A 21,793-nucleotide genomic window follows, 5' to 3' on the forward strand; every position below is an offset into this window, starting at 1 on the left:
AGATTATTTTGTCAGTATGAGTCAGTTTTTGCCTTAAGGTGCCTTAACAGTGATATTACTTAGGTGATTGTGACTTTCCCTTTGGAACATCTGTCTCTTTTTATCCTATTTTTTTCACACTTATCAGAAAAAAATTGCACCCTACTTTCTTGTAGAATTGAATCTTTTGGAATAAGTGAGGTAAAGAATGGTAGAAAGGGTGAATGCTGCACTGGGGAACAAAATTAAATGTCTTCCTATGCAGTAGTCTAGACTACAAAGCTAAACTTTCACAGGTCTTTATGGACTTTATTTTTCTGTTATTTAATTTGAGATGATTAATTTTTAATTGCAGAGTATTAGAACTTACAGCTCTAGCTATTGGAAGATGAGTTTTGTGATGAAGCTGTAAACTCATGTTAAATTCAAGACATTGATAAAAATGGCACGGATCTCTTAGATTGAATGCCCAAATTTGCTTTTAGTTCTTGTCAGAATTGTCATTGTACTGAACTGTACATTTTACTGTCATTGTTCACCTGCACTGAACTTTCCAGTAAGATTTTTTGTGGGACAAAGAGGAGGGGCAGGACAGTTATAGCAGTTATTTGTGAAGGAAACACACAAGGAATTGCCTGTACCAGAGAGGAGAGTGGTGTGGAAATCAAGCAGTCTGTATTCAGGATAGTGATGCCATTGTATATAGTGCACTGTTGGAGAATGCTGAAATACATAAAGAGAGTAAAAGGAATTACTGAGTAGTAGATCCATGAAAATAGTGAATGAGGCAGTGGTTGTGGACAAGGTTGCAAGAGAGGACTTGTGAAGTGATTTATGGAAATATGGGCAGATTGAACTCTCGTCTTCAATTTATTTTCCAAAATGTATCACTTGTTATTGTGTTTTTGGTTTTTTTTTTCATTACAGTCTAATGCTTTGAGATTTCCCCAACATCCACCAGCTCCTGTTCCCCCAGTAAGCTTGCAGGGTGTGCAAAAAAATCTGAAACTAAGTGGGTGTCTTGTCAGCAAGAAAGTTACTTTGATTTTATTTCTAGAATGCTGTAGGGAAGGAGAAGTTGAAGTTGTTTTCCCAAAAATGAATGAATTTAAAAAGAAATACAGCATATCTGGTAACCATTGCTTTTGCTGAAATGATAAGAATGAATATATTATAAAAAGTAAAATTCAGGTCTTCAGGATATACTAGTAAATCAGTTTTGCGATGAGTTTAAGATGTGTGGAATAAGAGCCTGTAGTTTAGGCTCGGGAGCAGACACCTAAAGTATTAAAAAAATTGTAAAGAGTTATAAGCAATTTTAGGAAATGTTTTTTACTGGGAACTTCCTCATAATCCAGAAACTTTTAACAAGCTCTGCTTTTAAGGTCCCTAGGAAATTGCAGTTCTCCCTGAGGTACTAGGGTAGCAATAAGAAATAATTTATGCTCTCACTTATTTTACTGTAATGCCTTGTTATTTCCTGGCTGATCAACCTGAATGTGGAATGTTATCTATTAGTACAGCTGTGTTTGCTTTTTACATGCTGTGAGATGACAGCCTGGTTATTTGAAAGACTGTTTATGGATTACAAACTTTGCCTAGAAAACTAATCTTCAATAATTTAAATTTGGGAGCCCAAATACTATTTTTTAAGCATAGACATATTGATACATTGATAAATTTGTATGTCTTTCAGTGCTTACTGTTTTGTAACTTGGTGAGGTCTGAATATTTCAGTTAAAGAGAAATTTGCTCTATGTATTTTATATTGAATGGAAGAGAAAATTCAGTCATTGCCTACTCTAATTCTCAGTTTGTGATGCTCTATATTTCTTAAAGTAAAGATATAAGCATGATTGCTTAGTTTGATGATTTGTTTCTGGATCTTTCCTTATTGGTTATCCTTGTTCTCTTTTCAGTATTATATCTTTTTTCTGCTTCTTACTGACAAATACTTTTATCTCCTCTTATAGATAAGAATATAGATCCTGAGTTGTTTTGTATTCCTTTTTTCTGTGTTTGGAGAGTGCTTGCATTTGTATAATAACTAGGTGCTCCTTCTGCCTTAACTAGAGTAGGCCAGGTGGAAATGTTATGTGAGATGGTATGGAGTAGAGGTGGTTATCTGGGTGGCCATGTTACATAGTGCAAATTGGTGTAAAAAGAGGTGGATTCTTTTTCAGAAATCGTTTGTTTTTCTTGATGTTTCTGAAACTTTCATAAACAATCTTTATGACATTTACAATCTTAGAATGTAGCTTAGCACTTTAGATATTAGCATAATATGTTGCACATGAAGTGTTTTGACTGCTGGGCACTGCAGATTGTTGTGGCATTTATTTGACATAAAAAAAGAATGATTTATAATAACTTACAGGAGAACATAATCAGAAGTCAATGTCTTTTGTTACTACCCAAAGATTGAGGCAACGCTGAATCAATAGACAATCTGTAGCACATCTTGTTTATTGCATCTTGGCATTTAAATTATTTGGCATTATAGGCCGTTCTAGCTTATGCAGTTAAAGTAGACATTATATGAAGTAGTGAGTAATAGAAAATACATAAAGAACTTGTAGCCAACTTAATCAGTAAATGTATGTATGAATATTGTATTTAGGTTAAAATGTGTGACATGCTGTCTGATGATTATTATCATAATTGCAGCCAAGAGGCAACAGAAAACATGGTGCATCATTTATCATCACTAGAGCAATTGCAGGTAAATATGACTTGTTCTCATATTCATGGCTTCTAACCCTGTGTGGATTACATGTAAGTTTTACAATTTCTGCCGTTTATAGAGCGCCTAATGTAATGGAGACAGGATGTAGGATGTGTTTTCAGGAAGATGTTTTCTGATTGTGAACATGTCCATGTTATTTTTATGTCAATTTGGTAAGTGTTCTTGTCTCAATTAGTTTGTTGGGACAAGCTAATAAACCATACAACTAAGAAGTTAACAAGCTTTGTGTTCTGCAAACTGTACTTGAGCTTTTGTTTTTTTTCCCCCTCTCTTAACATCTCTTGCACTGGGCTGTTTGCTAGTTAGCTCTATGAGGGAGTTTTACATCCTGATTATATTACATTGTATAAACCAAGTGTTGAATGACAGTAACTGAACTGGATTTTCATCCAGTAGGAATTTCTCTTAGAATTCTAAAAAGTGTGCAGTGTTTTTTTATTTTGTTTGTTTGGTTTTCTTAGTTTGTTTTTGATTTGCTGTTTGCATTTACTCTAACATAAGAATTCCTTAGCCAGGTAATAGAGGGTTTTTCCCTCAATACCTTTTTCTTTAGTGAGCATTTGAGATTCCTTGTGCAGTAAACTGGAGGGTGTTTTAAGACTACTAGATGTAATTTTTACCTCTTCCCACTGTAGGTCCTGCATTGCTTTTGCTTCGGTACATCTGGTACAGGTAGGTTTTATGAGAGTACTGCTTAATTTGCTAATATTTTTATTGCTTTTTGATTTGATGGAAAGTAATTTTTAACGGGAGTAAAACTGAACACTTGTTTAGAATATTGTCCAAGCAATGCTTAGATTGGCCCCTTCTCATAAATTGAGTTGTAGCTGCTTGAGTTGCATCTAAAGCCTAAACAGAAAAAGACTGGTATATACTAGATTGACTTTGTGCATTTATCAGAAGTTGAAGTAACCTTGCAGTTGAAAGAGGTTTTTCCAAACACCTATCTGTCCTCTCTACTCCCAGCTGAGACAGTGCAAGGGAAGCTGTTGTCGGGTTTTTCTTAAGCGTCAATGACAGATACGATGGTGCGACACGGTTTGCTTCCTTTAGAGTAATAATTTTGAATTCTTTTTCTTTGACAATTCAGACTCATGCAAAAAGCTTGATAACTTCTTGAGCAGCACTCATGCCATTTATAAATTTAAGCTTAGATTCAAAAAGTCATTAAATGGTCCCAGAAATACATTGGGGTAAGTACAATGTTTCTGGAAAATTTCAGTGCTGTGGTTATACCACTTAGCAGGTCTGAAGGTACCAGTTATCCCTTTCAAAAGATAATCTGTTGGTTTTGAGTTATATGGAAAGAGACATTAATATGACTTCCTGTGAAACAGTACTGTACTTGAATTTGGCAGGGAATGCTGTTTTCCCTATTACTGGTGTTCTACTTTATTTTTGTGCACCTATTCCCCCCCACCCCAACCCTTTTCTTGTGAGGGGTGATGTTTATGGGTACCATACTGTCATGTAAGTCTAGTTGAAAGGATTCAGTTGTAGACAGAATTCACTTACTTTTCCACTCCCTCCAGTAGTCATATTTAAGAGCTAATTTCAAGCTTTTATAATTTTTTCGAGTTGCTGTTTTCATGTATTTGATGAAAGAGTTTTGAAGGGAGCTTGGGAAACCTGTAGTTTAAAGTCCCACTAAAAGCAGAAATCTGAATTCCAGCTGGTTCCTTGGGGCTCTGTCCAGCTAGGTCTTGGAAAGATTAAAGGAGGGAGAACCCAGACTCTCTGGTGAGCCTGTTCAAGTGCCTGACTGCCTTCATGGTGAAAAAATCTCTTAATGTCAGCTTGGACCCTCCTTGGTTTTGGAATTACAGGAACATTTAGGTTGGAAAGGACCTTTACAGTCATTGAGTCTAACTGTTACCCCAGCATTCCTAAGTATTCTAAAGGCTTGATTATAGCTTCTTGTGTTCCTGCTGTGCACCTCTGTTGCTCCCATTTTCCTGGTAATCTCCTAGGTATCAATCAGAATGCTGCTGTTTTGTTATCCTGAAGCCTTCCCTTCTTCAGGCTAAACAAGTACAATTCCCACAGCATCTGATTCATTGTAGGGCAAGTCATCCAGTCCCCTGATCATCTTGGTACCCGCCCTGTTTACTGGTGTTCTGGTTTTAATGGGTGTCCCAAAACTGGCTGGTGACCAGCATATAAAGAGTGATAAATAAATGATCAGTTCCCTTAATATGCAGTTTCGTTCTGTTAGTAAAAATAAGGCTGTTGTTAGCCTTTGTCGTTGGCAGGGTGCAGTGTTGATTCATGTTCAGTTGCAAACCCTCTCAGGTAATTGATGTTTGCCTTGAAGCTGAGTTGTCTGGCGTGTGCATCTCAGGTACTGCATTTGTTCACTGTGTGTTCTGATTCAGCCTAATGGATTTGCTATTTCAGCCCTGCAAAGTTTTCTCTGCCCGCTGGACTGGTTCGTCTGGTTAGTAAGCAGATCAACTGGCACCTCGTACTTGCAAGGTAACCAGCTCCCATGCTTTGCCATTTCTGACAGGAGTGAATTTAACACTTCCCCACAACATACCCACTGATAGCTGTGCTGAGTTGGTATTGTGCTAAAGATGTGTTATTCTTTCTGGCCAAGAGAAATACTCTGGGCTCTCACAGGTGGCCTCAGTGTGCTACCTAGGGGCTTCCACCTGCTTCCCTTCAGTTAGTTCACCTCTCACTCAGGGCTGAATGTCTGTCTAGCTTCTGAGGCAAAGTGGTTTGCAGTGCAGTCATTTTCAAATTCAAGTCCTGAATGTGGTTCATTAAAGACTTAAAACTTGGCAGGATATATAATTTTAGAAGAAGCAATTTATATTTGTGGAAAGTGAATGCATACCCTCAAGACTTGTCTGCTATTGCATACACAGAGAAGTGAGAATTCCAGGGCTGTTCTGCAGGAATTTTGGCAACATCAGTAAGATCACTGGCTTTTAAAAGTAAGCACAAGTATGCACAGAAAAATGGTTCAGTGACATGATTACATGAAGGTAGTAGGGGAGGTTTTAGTTTGTTGTATGCAAAGACACATTACTTACTGAGTTATGATAGTTGTTTATACCAGATAAAGCAATACATAGTTTTGCACATTGCTGTTTAAAATTATCTGTAATCAACGTCTGGCTCTGACTTCCCATGCAGTGGGATTTTAAACATTATATTTTCTTGGTGCTGCTGGAAAAGTGTGGCAGATAGTTTTCTGTGAAATGATTATTATAGCATGGGTATTTTATTTTTAATTAAAACTGATGTTTCCCATTTTATTTTTTTTTAAATATTTATGAATGAGGCAATTTATATCTAACCATGGAGAAAAGCACCTAGGACTCTGATGCACATTCTGTAAGGAGTGGACTTTACATGAACTTTCACATCTGTGTTTTCTTTCAGCAATGGTAAATTGTTGGCAGTTGTTCAAGACCAATGTGTAGAAATCAGGTAACTTGGCATTATCTTTTCCTTCAGCTGTGGAGTTCTGAGAAAGTGTCTCTGGTCATTTGCTAGCAATATGTTAAAATATTTTTTTTTTGTTTGTTTTGCAATGTTAAATATTGTGAAATTTATCCATGGAATGACCATAAAAGCAGAAGCCTTCTGTTTCTTTTTAGTTCTCAGCAATCCCCCTTTTTAAAAAAAAAAACCCCAAAACCAACATAAACCATCCTTGACCCGCCCTCCCCCAATTATAATAGACGTGTTTATATATCTGTATCTCTCTCTTTGTTTTCAAGATGCAAAAGAAAAACAATCAAGATCCTAAAAAATACTCAGCACAAATTACAGTCTTTCTGAACTTTGCCTTTCTGCCCCCTCTAGAAATTCTCCCCTAATAAATGGGACAAGGAGCTATCTAGTGTTCTTCTCTGTGGAGTAGCTGGCATGTATAATACTTCACCTTATTTTACAAGTGGTGTGGATTGCGGTAGAGACTGATGCTTTCCCTTTTCTTGTGCTCTCTTAACAGCAAGCTCTCCTTTACCAGTTCAAGAGCACATTTAGCTGTAGAACAGATCTTGATTGAGTGTGTTTACTTGCTTCACAAAAATCCATTTGCTAGAAGGTCAGACCTTCCATTTATATGTAAAAGAAGCAAGTGTATGAAAATTGTTCAATCAAAAGTGGTGTGAGCACCATAAACGTCAGCTTAAAGACTATAAAATAAATCTTGTGTTTCAACTGTATTAATGTAACTATATTCTTGCATTGTTTCTAAAATTGTAACCTAGAGAATACTGACTAGGTATTTTTTTCTAAAGTTATATGAAGCACTAAAATGATGCTGTCCTATTTCATACAGCATTACAAAGAAATGAGGGATGTTGCTATTTATACAGCTGGAGGAGGGCCACTAAAATACTATTTTAGTTACCGTAGCTGCCTAAGGGTGAAAGGTACTATCTGCTTTTTTGAACAAGTAGAGGTATGCAGGCCTTTGAATTGTGCACTTGGAATACTTTTATTAGTGTTCTGTTCCAGAAAATTGAATAATGGTTTTTTTCATATCTAAATTCATACGAATCTTTTTTTTTGCAGGTCTGCAAAGGATGACTTTGTATCCATAGTTGGAAAATGTCAAGGTATGGCAACCTCTTCATCATTAGTGTCATCATTGTTTGTTATTCATACATTGCTAAATGGTGGTGTTGGTTTACTTTAACAGTAGTGATATAATCTCTTAAAATCATTAGAAAGAATCTCCTAGTAGTTTTGCTTTGTGACTAGCTCTGTCATTCTCCCTCTGCCACTTGTCTCCATGATGATTAATACACAAAATCTGAAATGAAATGATAGTTAGAATTAATGGCTCTGGGAGACAATATGGGGTTTTTCTTTTTTACCCTCCTCTGAGATATGCTTGTAATGCTGGTAGGGCCCCCTGCATTTTTTTTTTATTAAACGCAATTGCCTTTTTGTTCTTTTTAAGGGATTATATTTATTTTTTGCTTTTATCAATAATTTTATTTGTTTTTCATAGTGCCAAAGGATCCTAACCCTCAGTGGAGGAGGGTGGCATGGAGTCATGATTGTACATTACTTGCTTATGCTGAAAGCAGTGGAACAGTCAGAGTGTTTGACCTGATGGGTAGTGAGCTTTTGGTCATTTCACCGGTATGTGCTCTGTTGGGTTAAATACAAATATAGTAGAACTTTTTTAAAGGATCATGCATAATTTCCTCTCTTTGACCTTTTTCAAATCATGGCTTGTTTGTTATAAATGAATACTGTGCAGAGATGGACCATAAAAAGTTCCAGTGTAATACGTCCATCATACGATTAACAAAAGTCATGTGCAGCCCTTACAACAGCACAAAGGGTATGTTTTACATCTGTTTTGGAATTGTGGTAGATCTGTAGGTGCATCAGATAATGAAACTATGGAATTACCACAATTTGTAGTGATAGATTATAAATCTGCATTTTATATGCAGAGTCAAATTGTAAATCAAGAAATATTGCTTACTTTGCTTGGTACAATATTAGATAATTGCTGTTGACAGGCTGCACACATTATATTTTCTATTTTGTATGTTCAGAGGGTGTACTGAACAGGTCTGTGAAGGTGGTTCAAGTGTATTTCTTCAATATATTGTCTTTGCAAACTTTATAGTAATAATACTTCTTTAAAATCAAGATAAAAGAAAATGTATTTCATTTGTAATACAAATTATAATAATTGAACTTTCTAGTTCTTTCAGTAACAAAGACATCTTTTTAAAATCCCATTTCTCTCCCAATGCCTGCCTTCATTTTTGGGTAAAGACAGCAAGTTTTCCAGGCGATCTGAGTTACGCTATTGCTGGATTGATCTTTCTAGAATACAAAGCAAGTGCCCAGTGGTCAGCTGAACTCCTTGTTGTTAATTATCGTGGAGAACTGAGAAGTTACCTGGTAAGGTAAGCATAAATTTTGACTTGCTTTGAGAAGGCACAGTGAACTTCAAAGGAATTCTTTCTACTCTTTAAAGAAAATAAATCTGAACTAATGCATATATTTTTTTTTCCCTGGCATACTTAGTGTTGGAACAAATCAAAGCTTTCAAGAAAGTCATAGTTTCAGCTTTAGTAGCCACTACGCCCATGGGATAACAACTGTCATTTATCATCCTGGTCACAGGTAAGCATTCTGTTTGTAGCTTACAATGTAAGCTATCTGGCATTGGAATGTAAATGATGAACAAAACATGGCAAAATAAACATTGAAGTGACTTGGATAGGGAGGGGGGGAAAAAAATCTATTCTAAAATTGCATCAGTAATAACAGGTCATGTCTCTTTCTGCTATGAAAGAGGTGCTATGAAGTTCATCTCGCTTGACTTTCATTATTCCATTGGTAAAGTGTCCTTTTGTGTTTGTATACCTTGTGTAAGCACCATGCATGTTTTAGAATGTCAGGAACAGCTTTAAAAGAAACTTCTGAATGTGATGAAAGATGGGTAAAGGCTGAAGTATAAGTTTAGGTGTTGGGTGTTTGTTTGGTTTTGTGTGTTTTTTTGGTGGGTTTTTTCCCCCTTTATCTGGAGTTGATTGATGGGACTTGTTGGCCAGCCCATTTTCCTTACTGTTATGACTGGACCTGCCAGGCTTTGGTATTTGGAGTTGTCTTGTGATGTGTTTTCTTTATTAGTAACCTGTTTGGTACAGAAACTAGACTTGAAGTGAGGACTGACTGCCTGCCTCCTCTAGAACCCAGTGTAGTTGGAATAGATCCTGGTTAGCCTATTACTTAACATAAAAATGTGTCTGCTTTTTTAATGTCAGTTTGTTATGTTGCAAGATAAACTCAGCAACTCTGTTTCTCTTTCCCTTCACTTGTAGGAACTAAACTTTGTTCTAGGTATTTTTCTTTGATTAGATTTGCTAGGATTGAATCTTTCAGTGTTATATCACTGTATTGTTTTAAATGGAAATTTGGCTTGGCTGTAGAATACCAGAAGAAACTCATTGTTGATAGAACTTGTTCTCATTCTTCAGTGTTAAGTGAGCTGTCATATCTATCTTAGGAAAAAAATTATTATTAATGAGATATAATGTTCTTCTAGCTTATTTTGAGAAATTAATTTTGTGTATGTTTTTTTCTTTCCACCTAATTAATATTTAGTGATTTCACATAATTAATACTCAGTATACTAAATTTGCAGTTTTTAGGTAATAGTTGTGGGTTATGGAGCTTTGGTAGCACTACATGACCAGACAACAAAACCAACCCATTGTTTCCTTTGATCAGACCAGGGTTAATGGTTGTATTGCCTGCTATGTGCAGCCAGTTGGTGGCTTAGTAAAGCTGAAAGGTTGAAAAGTTGAAAGTATAAAAATTGACATGTGAAAGAAACAAAATTGGATGGAATGGATGGAAAACAAAAGAACCAATGTTTTGCCCCTGATGGAGGAAAGTCTGTTTTGAATTTAGTCTGTGGTAGAAAGCTTGTAAATTTGGCATTGCAGAATTCTAAATTTCCAAGTAGAGTCTCTTGCTGAAATTTCCTTGTTACCTGAAAAAATCCTAGAAGGGCTTGAACTCAACTACTTCAAAGTTGTGCATTAAAGAAAATGATTGACACGTTGAACTTGTAATTTTCAATAATGTGAACTTTGATCACATAACACGAGTTAAACTGTCATTTTGTTCTTTCTTGCATTTCATTTAATCTCAGATGATGAAATTATACTGTTGTCCCTTCACTGCTTGTAAGGCTTGACTTACTGTATTACTATGTATTTGCTCATGGCCCATTATAGTGCAATAAAATAGCAGTTAAGAACTTAATTTTTTCAGCTAGATGTATGATAATTGCAAAGAGAATATGTCAATAGGGAATGTTTCTGAATCTGTAGGAAAACTTGAAGCAATAGCTTTGGTAAAAAATCTAATAATGCCTTTTACTGTTTTTGAAAAGTATTATATATATACCTTAATTTAGATACCTAATGTTGGTGTTCTCACATGATCCCACTGTCATCTGGGATGGAATTTATGGTGCATTTTAGTTAACAAAACTTAATTGTCTGCTTCAGTGTGAGATTTTTGTAAACTCAGATCCAAAGTTCAACAGCTGCTTTTGTTTTGGTATCTTAGTCTGGAGCTGAATGTCTTATTTCTGGATTATCTGCAATTGCTATAGAAAATACTTGGTATTAAAAGCTAAAGTTTGCAATGAAGGGCTTGTGATGAAGGAGTTAAAGGGTTTTAGATTTATTTAATTTTTTTTTTGTATCAAAATTGCTAAGTAAAGAAGAGCATATTGAGTTCTGCTTGGATGCCTCAGCTGAGCTTGTTTTTGAGACCAGCGTTACACTGGTTATCTTCAATTCAACTTTGTACAAACCTGTGGAGAGGTACTGCAAGAGCAGCCTGTTTGAAACTGGAGGAACTCTTGGAGATCATCCAGTCCATTCCCTTTCACCTCAGGGTCAGCTAGAGCAGGTTGCTTGGAGCTGTGTCACTGCAGTCCAAGACCCGCACATCTGTGTCAAGGTCTCTAAGGTGCTGGAGACTGAGCCTGGCAGCACATCACTGTGATTGTTTAGGGGACACAGGGACAGCTTCAGGGCATCATCTTCTGCAGAATGCTGCACTCTAGGCCTGGCATTTACACAGGTCTTTTTCTAGGACTTGTTGAAAGGGTTCCTGGCCCATTAATCAGGTGTCCAACTAGAACAAAATCTCAAAGCACCCTTTGATTAGGAACAGCTGGCAAACCTAGCTCAAAGCTTCTAAAACTTGCTAACTAGCTCTTCCTGGTAGTGACAGGCATTGTGAAGTTCCTCAAAGGCTTCCCAGGAGTCCTCTGGTATTCTCAGGAGTCCTCAGATGGTCCCAGAAGTATGTAGATGTTTAAGGATATAGAAATGAAGCCTAGAAACAGCTGCACAAACTGGTGCATGCTGGCTGTGCTCTGTGTAGAGCACCTCTGCGAGAAAAAAAAAAATTAGGCTGCCTCATGTTCATGTCCTCCAGTTTTTGGTAAAAGTGACTTCTGTTTTACTGCCTTAGGCTATTCTTTACACCGCAGAATAGCCAAAACTCTTAAGAACTTTAAGCATCACTCTCAAGAGGGATTCTGCCACTTTCTTTTGACAGGCGGGGGTCAACCTCCTCTCCCAAGAAGCCAGGAGGACATGGAAGATGACGCTTAAGCTGTGCCAGGGGAATTTTAGGTTGGACATCAGGAGGAACTTCTTCACATTAAGAGTGATTAGGCTTTGGAATGGGCTGCCCAGGGAAGTGGTAGGGTCACCATCCCTTGATCTGGTCTAGTTGACATGGTAGTGTTTGGTCATAGGTTGGACTTGATGATCTCAGAGGTTCTTTTCCAGCCTGATGATGCAATTCTCTCATTCATCCATGGTACAAAATCATCCTGCTGCACATTTGTGACTAGCAGGAGACATGGCAATACTAAATAAGTTTCACTGATGTCTTAAAAAGAATTAAATGTGGGAGGAATTTTTTTTTTCCTTTATTCTTTCTTTGACTTTTGCATTTATAGTTTTGGCGTTCCCTGCAGCCAGAGCTGTGCTGTGTGAGCGGCAGCTGCTACTGGGGGCAGAGCACTTTGGGAATGGTGCAGCCTTTGGAAAGGGATAATGGGTAGAGCTTTGAGCTCCTACAGTTGTGCCTTTTGGTAGATACTTTACCTTTTGATAGATGATTCATTACAATGATGCTAGCAAACAGACATTATTCTCCAAGTTTTCATCAAAGTAGTCATCAGTTAAATATACAAGTGCTTGTTAATAAGGTGGAAGGGCTTCAAGGGCAAATACTTTGATACCGTTTAGTGGTCATCAGCAATAATTATAAGGTTTGCCTAAAAGTTCTTAAAATGTCACCTGTGGTGTGTAACGAAATTATTGTGGCTTTAGAAAACAGAGTTGACAAACCTTAAGGTGTTCTGTCCTTCAGTGAAAGAGAAGTAGCTTTCGTACCACATCTGAAAAAATGGAAATCTAATGCTTAAACAGAATGATCAGACCTTGTCATATGCTTAAGCAGTAATTTTTCATTTTTGGAGGTAAGGGGGAAACACACACTTGTGGCCAGATTTATTTTTTTTTTAGATGTTGGGAATTATGACTTACCTTGAAAGCTAGAGATGAAAATGAATAGGTATACATGCTACAAATAACAAATGTTACTTGAATAATATTGAAGTAGTTTTTTGATTTCAGGGTATTTATTCACAAAGTTTATTGTGGCTGGTAAGTGTCTTGGTATATTTAGCATTTTGTTACTCTAAGCAAACTGCTATAGACTTAGGAAAATAAAAAAAAAGTGTGTCAGTATATGAAATCATAATACATCTTTATATATTTTACAGGCTTCTCCTTGTAGGAGGCTGTGAAACAGATGAAGATGGAGTATCTAAAGCAGCTGGTTGTGGGATATCTGCTTGGAGAATTCTGTCAGGCTCTCCCCATTACAAACAGGTCACTAGTTACGAAGATGATGTTAGAACAGTAAGTATGTGTCCTCATTTTACTGGATGAATATTGTCACTGGAAGCTCAATAAGTATCTCTTTATGAAAGATGAATTTAATGTGATGTTTTGCTATTTTTTAAGCTACGATCTGTATGTCTAACAGTTCTTTTTCCCACAGTATCTGTTTTTGCTTTTTCTATAGTATGAGTTGAACTTTAAGTTCTTAATTGTCACTTGAGGTTTTAAAACCAAAAACAAGAAGAAAGAATTCTGTAAATTTCCAAGCTACAATAATTTTTTTCTCTTAGTTGTACATTGGGATATGTTGTTACCTGTCTTTGTTGTAAAAAAATTAGTTTCTTTTTTTTTACTTCAGAACAAAAGGCAGCACACCTGAAATAAATGTTTCAGTTTAATTCTGTCTCTTGATTTCTTTTGCTTCTAGTAGAAGTAAATGTTTGATTTGGTAACAACTTGGTTATACTGAAATCAATTTACAATATACCAGGATAAATTCCAGTGTTTACTCTTATATAGGTGTTGCTTGGTATTACAAGCAAGTTGTTAATTTAATTGCAAATGAGTAGTCTTTTTCTGTGACATGTTATATACCCACTGAAGTGGACAGAATTACAGAAACAGGATTTTATTATGTTTGCATTATTTTAAAGTAGCCAGTCTTATGGAAGTTTAAAAATAGTAGCATCATAGAATGTGCCGCAGTTGGAGGAGACCCACAAAAATCTGACTCCAACTCCTGGCACTGCACAAGACACCCCGAGTCACATCATGTGCCCAAGAGTACTGTCCTGCCTGTTCCAGTGCCCAGCCACCCCCTGGGTGAAGAAGCTTTTTCCAGCTATCCAACCTAAAACTCCCCTGGTGCAACTTTAGGCCATTCCCTTGGGTCCTGTCCTTGGTCACTGCTCAGCAGAAATCGGTGTCTGCCCCTCGTCTCCCTCTCATGATGAAGTTGTAACTGCAGTGAGGTCTCTCCTCAGTCTCTCCAGGCTGAACAGGCCAAATGACCTCAGTTCCTTCCCCTCAAGGCCCTTCACCATCCTCATGGCCTTCTTTGGACACTCTAATGGCTTAATGTCTTTCATGTATTGTAGCACTGCAGACTCATTCAACTCACAAGTCCCTTTTCCCAGCACTGCTCTCATTCCCCACTCTGTGCACACAGCCAGGGTTACCCCAGATCCACAATTTGTCACTTGGCCGTGTTAAACTTCTTATGGTTGGTGATTGCCCATCTCTGTTTTGTCAAGGTCTTTCTGCAGAGCCTTTAAAGAATCTTGCAGAGTTGTTTTAGTGTTTTAATTATTAATTTTTGGTGCATGAAACAGTGTATGAGATTGTTTTTCATTGTATGATTTGTTTCTGTTCTTACAGGCACAGAGAAGAGGATTATTAAGGATTATGAATTTAAGATTTTACAGCAGGCGAGGAACAGAACAGGTATTAAGATCTAGGTCTACCTCAGCAATGTATTTTACTAACATAACTGTCCATTAATGACTACTGAGAGACTGACTGAAAGTAGGTTTTAATTTATGCAACTTAGGAATTAACATTCTATTAAATTAATCGAAAAGCTTTAGCATTAAATGGAGTAGCTTGCCACTTATTTGACTTTCTTAAAAATCCAGTTAGTTCATTTGCTGAAGCTTGAATCACTGGGTTTCAGGAACAGGTCCAGAGATGTAAAGTTCAGTATTAAATGTAAACCCTTATTCAAAAACGAAGGTATAAGAAGCCACCTAATTATTAATGAATGTGATAATCAGACCATGTTGGATGTGTTAGATATTCTACAAGAAGAAAGTAGATTGTGATGATGTTTCTCAAATATATATCCAGGAGATAATGAATGAGAACAAAATTCAGCTTTCTGCACTACACCTATCCCACTAGAAAACAACAAAAGATCATCAGCCCACAATTTTCATACCATGTGGGGAAGAAAAAATTGATGGATTCAAACTAATTATTCATGGCTCAAATAGGACAGACACAAGGACTTTATTTTTACAGTCTGAGATAGTATGGAAACATTTTGCTAAGTAGCTTCAGAAGTTTATTACAGGTCAGACTTCTACTCCAAGGATGGATGTGAACCTAATGAAACTGGTGATCAGAATCAACTTATTCTTGACAAACTCTGGGTATGGAGCTTGTGTTCTCCTCTGCCCTGAATGAATGTTAAATCTTGAACATCATGCTGAGGTGTAGGTGTGTGCTTTCTGTATTTCTAAAGTGTTGTACACAGTACTTACGGCTTTCTTCTACATGCCTTAGGAACTTCCCATGCAGTATTGCACCTCCTTTTCTAATCTTACTATTCATCGTGTCTAGCCTTGGTTTGATTCCTTTTTCTATCCCACTTTTCCATCTTGTAAAAAAGTTTGTTTTTCCTTCTTTTGCTTTACAAAGAAAGAACAGTAAAGAATCTGTCTACCACCTTCACTCTGTGTCCTCCTGAGAGAAAAAAATGCCTGATCTGAGTTGGAAATGACCTTAATTGATTTTTGGGATTTTTTGGGTGACTGGTTAAAAGAAGTTGCTGGTTTGATTGGAAAGGGAAAATAAATCTTTCTTAAGGGTGGAACAGGGAGATTTTATTTCCTTCATGGAAAATGCTAAAGGTAAAACTTACTAAAGCTTTTTTTACTGAAAAGCTTATACTGCATGTAGTTGTATTAAACTTCATCGTACTTGCCAGTACTAAATTAATGAAGAAATATGGAAACTTATTCATCCTTGAATGTTTGATCAGTTTTCAGAGATTATGGCTTAAATATGTAAGGTATAGTTTGTATTCTTTGTGTGAAATTAATGCCAGGGTTAAAATATGACAGACACAGCAGCTAGAGGACTTGTATAGTAGAACTGGCTATACTGGGATTTTATTCGAAGTGTTGTTAAGTGACACTTAAAAAATGTGTAGTGCCAGCCTGCTGAGTTTCTCAACATTCTGTTTTGCTGGCAAGCTGTTTATGGAGGCAGCATTGCCTGCTTTGGCAAAGGACTGATTAATTTTTATAGATAACAAGGCTTGGGTTATAAATTTGAGTGTGTAAATGGCCACCCAATATGTAAGTCTCACAGCCAGCAAATTATTGCCAGCAGCTGAGAAAACATTTACCTCCTTTCAAGATCTGTGATGTTCAGTTCACTCTTCAGTTACCTGAATGGCTTACATAGTTTAGCTTTGTGTTTCCAGGTCCTTTAACAGTCTTTTGTTCTTTGTCCTTTGTGCATGCAGATTTACTTGTAAAGAGAGCATTGCCATTAGAAGCCATGTACAATTCCTGGACAAACTGCAGTTGAAAGTGCAGTACTCTAGCTACCTAAGAATATAGTCAGAGAATATGAACGTTTCTGAATATAAATATTTCTTAATGGGTTTAAAAAAAACCCTTAATGCTCTCCTTTTCAATTAAAAACAGATTTTAGGCATGGATTTAAGGAGTGCTCTCAACAGCTGCAAACCACTCTGCAACAGTAAACAGATTTCTTGATTGTCATTGCATCTGTAACATACCTAGAACTTTAAAAAGCCTAAGAAATAAAAATGATAATAAAAAAAACCCCTGAGTCCAAACAAACACACTGACCTGAAAATAATACTTTTGTCTTCAAATACTACCAGTAATGTTCTGTAGAAAAGCTATTAAAACTTCTTAATTGATGGATGTCAGCTAAGCTTTCTGTGCTTCATTTATGTTGGGGTATTTTCTGAGAGGGGAGGTGCTTGCCTAAAAATTGGTTAGCTGCAAACTTAGACAATTTTAACTGCAAATCCTTATTAAAATTTTTTTTAAAATGAAATAAGAAAATGGAATTTTATGAACAACGTCGTTTTTGGGAATCTGCATCCTGCTGTTTTTCAGGGAAAACGAGACACTTCAAAACTGAACAGTGTTTCTGAAAATGTACAATTTTGTTGGGAGAGGGGTGAATTAATGTAAAATGCATTTTCAGAAATCATCAATCAGTGCCAGTGGCACTAAATTTGGCTTTAAAATTTAAGTGTGCAATTAGAGTGTTTTGTGGAAATAGTGTAGAGATCCAATTGTAAATGTGCAAGATTTCATGAATCCTTAAGAGGGTATTTTGTTAGAAGTATGTTTTGCCTCTTAAGATATCCAGAGCTGAAGGAAAACTTAATCCAGGAGAAATTTTTGTAGCCTTGATGAATTTAATTTGTAAATATTGAATTACTTTATCTGTATGGACTTAATCTGATATTCCCTATGTTACTGCGTGGTCTGTTGTCACTTAAGATGCTCTTGGATTCTGATTCGGTGTCCTGAAATGAACAATGTGCTCCCCCTAGATCTCTTAATTTCTGTATTTCTTTTTGTTTCCTTTAATTTAAGAATTTTATTTGTAATAATGCCACCCAGAAGTCTGCTCCCAGGGAGGAAAGCTGTACTAAGCTGTGGTTTAGTAATAGTCTTCCTTGGGTGGACCAGAGAGTCAGGATAGTAGAAACTGAGGCTGCTGAATTTTTCTTCCGTGCAGTGTTCTGTTCAAGTGGCTCTACATTGCTGTCAGGGTGTTCTCTAAGGAATGCTGCACTTCCAGGTTTTATTTGCTGTATAATAACGTGATACAGAAGTTTACATTCCTGAAGATTTGTTCATGCTAAGATAGTGTTCTTCCTTGATGCAGGTTGTTTTTACTCTTCCATGCCACAACTGATATTTTATCTCTTCTTTTTAGAATAAGGGGTTTTTTGTTTGCTTTTAATTTAAGGCATGTTAACTTTTCAGAGTGGAAGATTGTACAATTTTTTTTGTTTCTCTAAAATAGGAAAAAATGTATTTGGAGGAATTTTTTGGGATATTCCTTGGTGTATATTTTTATTATGTTTGTTTGTTTATTTGCTTGGATATCATGTTTGGCAGGATGGAGTTTTCAAGATGAATCTTTCTCCTGATGGAGCTCTTTTGGCAGCTATTCATTTCTCAGGAAAACTGACAATCTGGTCTATTCCATCTCTCAGACAACAAGGAGAATGGGACCAAACTGCTCAGGTAAGAAGAATGTGTATGTTTAAAAACTTGAATTATATATCTTACTCCTTTGAAAGTGTGTTTTTGTAGGAGATGAGAGGAGTCTGGGTAAGGGTGTGCTAGATACATACTAACTTCCCGGTCAGCTCCATGTTTGTCAAGAGCCCTATACTTTTATAATAATCTTTCTGTGTTATCCCCATAAACTGTAAACCTGAAGCAATTACGTTACAATAAGTTTTTCACGAGGCATTTTGGTGCCAAGCAGGTAACACTGTTAGAATTAGACTACAATGCCATTAGACTGAAATGCTGTTACAGAAGAGGAGGCTGACATAGGTAAATTTGTTTCAGTGGTTGAAACCAAATTCTGCTGGATGTCTTAATGTATTCTATTCCTCCTTCAAAATTTAGCATACCTGGTTCCAGATGATGCTCTAGAATATTTTCTTAATCAGTTTGCCATTAAGTTTAATGCTTTCTACAGGAATTGTTTGCAAAACTAAATAGGGGAACTTACATTAAGAATTACTCAGACGCTGGCAAACTTTTATGGGACTTGGGTGAATTTAAATGCTGGGAATTTAAAGCTAATTAATTTTCAAAGAAAAAATAAAACTATATTTTAATGAGGAAATACGTTCTGAAAAGTGAAAAATCTGAAATGATGCACACTAGTATGTGAAGTGTTCTGATTTTCCTCCCATTAATTTCTTGACTAATAGACAAAGAAAGTGTTTTCACTTGAAGTAGTGTGTTATGTTCCAAACCTATGAGACATAAACCAGTATTAGTTCCAAACAGGGGAAACAAATGGGATCAAAATGCAATTTCAAGCTTATTTAGAAAAGCATTTTTAAACAGCAACCAAAACAAACAAAACCTCAAAGAAATTCTGCTCTAGTGTTGGGATAAGTGTTGTGTGTCTATATATGCATATCTTATGCATATCTATCTATATAATATACACTTTAGAGAAATTTTGCTCAAGGATGCTTACAATGAGTTGTATTTCTTTCTTTTTAGCAGTAATGAATATGTATTCTGAAGGAGCATTTAGGACTTTATAGTTCAGTGAGTGATATAAAGGAGTATTTAGTGCTTGTTGTTCTCAGAATTTTTTTTTATAGGTCAAACTGGTGTCCAAGTATAATGTGTATTTTCATAATATGTGTGAAATTAACTTAGAGTGGCCTCATGTTTACTTCTAATTAGTATACTCTCCTCTTTCTACTGAAAAATGAAGTCTAAATAACACCTGCTTGACCCACATGTGATTTAGTTATTTTGGCTTCCTGTACTTCCACTGCGTTGCACTTGGGGGAAGGATTTGTCACTGCTAAATCAGGTTTGAAACAACATCACTGCAACATAATTCTAAACCTTGCAGTGCATCAGTTAATAATACTGCCCCTTTTCTTGCACTAGTCTTGAAAGGGGCTTTATGATTCTGAAAATAGCTGGGGAAGATACTTAGAGAACTGTGCTAGACTGTCACAAGACCACTACACAGACTCCTTTGCAGTTTATTTTTTGTGCCTGCAGTCCTATGTATAGACATGAAAAACAAACCACTTGGCTTTTGATTGCTGGAGAACCTTTATTTCAGAGATCTTTAGAGTATGATTACTGTTTAAAGCTAGTCAGACCATGACTTATGGTTTTGTTTTGTTTTTTGAATTGTAGAAAGGTACAATGGAACTGCAACAGTTGCACGTTTATCCTTTAGAAGAGTTTGAATTTATAGTTTGAAAAATGAGTGGGTCAGCAACAGAGTAAATAAACAGATTCTGTGTTACAAAGATTTACTTGCATATAATTTTTTTTTTTTTTTATTTTGTTTAGCCAGGCTATGATGAGCTTAACCCAGACTGGAGACTTTCTAGTGAAAAAAGAAAGAAAATAAAAGGTATGCAGTACAGTTAGATCATTATTTTATATCACTGTGTAGTTAAAAATAGTAATGCAAATATATGAAGACTGAAATGGCTTAATTAAACCTCAGTCAGGTTGCCAAAATTGCCTGATTTGAATTTGTAGCATGGCAGAGCTAAATGAGTGTCATAATAGGTTTTTTTTTCAGATTCTCTCTTAGGAATGCTTTTATAGCCATAAAGAAGTTGATATTTCAGTTAGCATACGATTTCATCTTTCCTTCCAGTGAATGTCTAATAAATCTTGAAAGCTACTGTAATCTAAACATATCAGTTTAAAATTCTAAAAACAATTCTAAAACAAATTTCCTCTGACTGCATTTACCTGATCACTCTATTTTCAGGCCAATCTGTGCAGCCATTTAGCACCTGGTTATTATGGCTGTTTCAAGAGTACAGAGATGAATAGCTATTCCATGATCCATTGCTGATGCTTGTACACATCTATATTGTGTATATATTATTAAATTAATATTAAATATTATTAAAAGGTTTTTTTGCATAATTTTTCTTGGTGATTCTGTTTTTGGATTAATTCATCTGACCTTTGTAGGTAGGCTGCTGATTAAGCACTATTAAAAAAGGAATAATCTGACCCGTTTCTTAGAGCTGTTTGGGGAAAGGTTGTTTTTATCAGAGGAGTGGAAAGTGGTGTGTGGGGAGAAAAATGAGCCTGCTCTCTGGTGAGCATTTTATCCCAACACCCAGTTACCATAATCAAGACAGTGACTAGAAATGCCACAGCTTCCATCCTCAGTCTTAGAGACTTTTTTGTTTATTTGTTTTTTTAATTTAATATTCCTAACAATGACATTTTGAAATATGGTTCGTATGTTTATATTGGTAGTTGATATGTTTACTTGTCTTCAAAAGAAGTGTAGTCTTTTCTGATTTTCACGAGTATTAGGTTTCTTATGTTGAAGACGGCTTGATAGGTAATGAAGTAGATCTTTATCAGAGATCAAAAATCTCTCACATTTTGTGCAAGTGAATCAGTTTACTGTGAATTTTTTCCAAATAATTTCTATTATATTTGTAATTAAGTGATTTTTTTTTAAACAGCTTTAATATAAAAATGATTTAGTAAACCCATTAATCTAAAATATAAAATTGATATAAAATATAAACTCAGTGAAGCAAGGTTGCAAATATACAGTAAGTATCTGTTAGATTAGACTGTATTTCTTCATAATGGAAATCTTTTCTGTTCGTACCTGAGGTTTAACATTATCTTTCTGTATATGGCACTTTCTTATTTTAGATAAAGAATCCTATTACCCATTGATAGATGTAAATTGGTGGGCAGATAATTCTGTCATCCTTGCTCGCTGCTCTGGTGCATTGACTGTGTCATCAGTCAAGACATTAAGAAACCTTCTGGGAAAGGCGTGTGAATGGTTTGAGAGCTCTCCTCAGGTCACTTCAGCTCATGACGGAGGATTTCTTAGTCTGGAGGTGAGGAATGTGCACGAGCAGGTGTCCTTCTGGAATCTTCTGGAATGCAGTGTAACAGTTTGCTTTTTTATATGTGATCCTAAGTTCGGGGGGCTAAAATAGAAGATGTTACTACTAATGGGAAAAGTGATTCTGCTTCTTTTTCTGTAGATAGGCATTGCAGGGAGATTCTGAATTTTCTGCAGCTTAACTGTTCCAAGAAAAACTTGATAAAATAAATAGATAACTTGT

The 21,793-nt window shown here is 36.1% G+C and overlaps 1 protein-coding gene across 2 annotated transcripts in view; it reads left to right on the plus strand.

Annotated features, from left to right (window-relative positions):
• NBAS (NBAS subunit of NRZ tethering complex) overlaps positions 1-21,793 on the plus strand; it is a 161,350-nt gene that overhangs the window by 1,884 nt on the left and 137,673 nt on the right. For both annotated transcript variants that reach the window (XM_058834123.1, XM_058834124.1), the window contains exons 2-14: positions 2,647-2,701; positions 3,361-3,397; positions 5,123-5,200; positions 6,119-6,166; positions 7,262-7,305; positions 7,704-7,837; positions 8,489-8,622; positions 8,744-8,842; positions 13,047-13,185; positions 14,545-14,610; positions 18,066-18,194; positions 20,019-20,082; positions 21,369-21,562. In XM_058834123.1, the coding sequence (XP_058690106.1) occupies positions 2,647-2,701; positions 3,361-3,397; positions 5,123-5,200; positions 6,119-6,166; positions 7,262-7,305; positions 7,704-7,837; positions 8,489-8,622; positions 8,744-8,842; positions 13,047-13,185; positions 14,545-14,610; positions 18,066-18,194; positions 20,019-20,082; positions 21,369-21,562 (1,221 nt within the window). The remainder of the gene's footprint in view (positions 1-2,646; positions 2,702-3,360; positions 3,398-5,122; positions 5,201-6,118; positions 6,167-7,261; positions 7,306-7,703; positions 7,838-8,488; positions 8,623-8,743; positions 8,843-13,046; positions 13,186-14,544; positions 14,611-18,065; positions 18,195-20,018; positions 20,083-21,368; positions 21,563-21,793) is intronic.

The sequence above is a fragment of the Poecile atricapillus genome, chromosome 3, assembly GCF_030490865.1.
Source record: "Poecile atricapillus isolate bPoeAtr1 chromosome 3, bPoeAtr1.hap1, whole genome shotgun sequence".
In the NCBI taxonomy this organism is placed as follows: Eukaryota; Metazoa; Chordata; class Aves; order Passeriformes; family Paridae; genus Poecile; species Poecile atricapillus.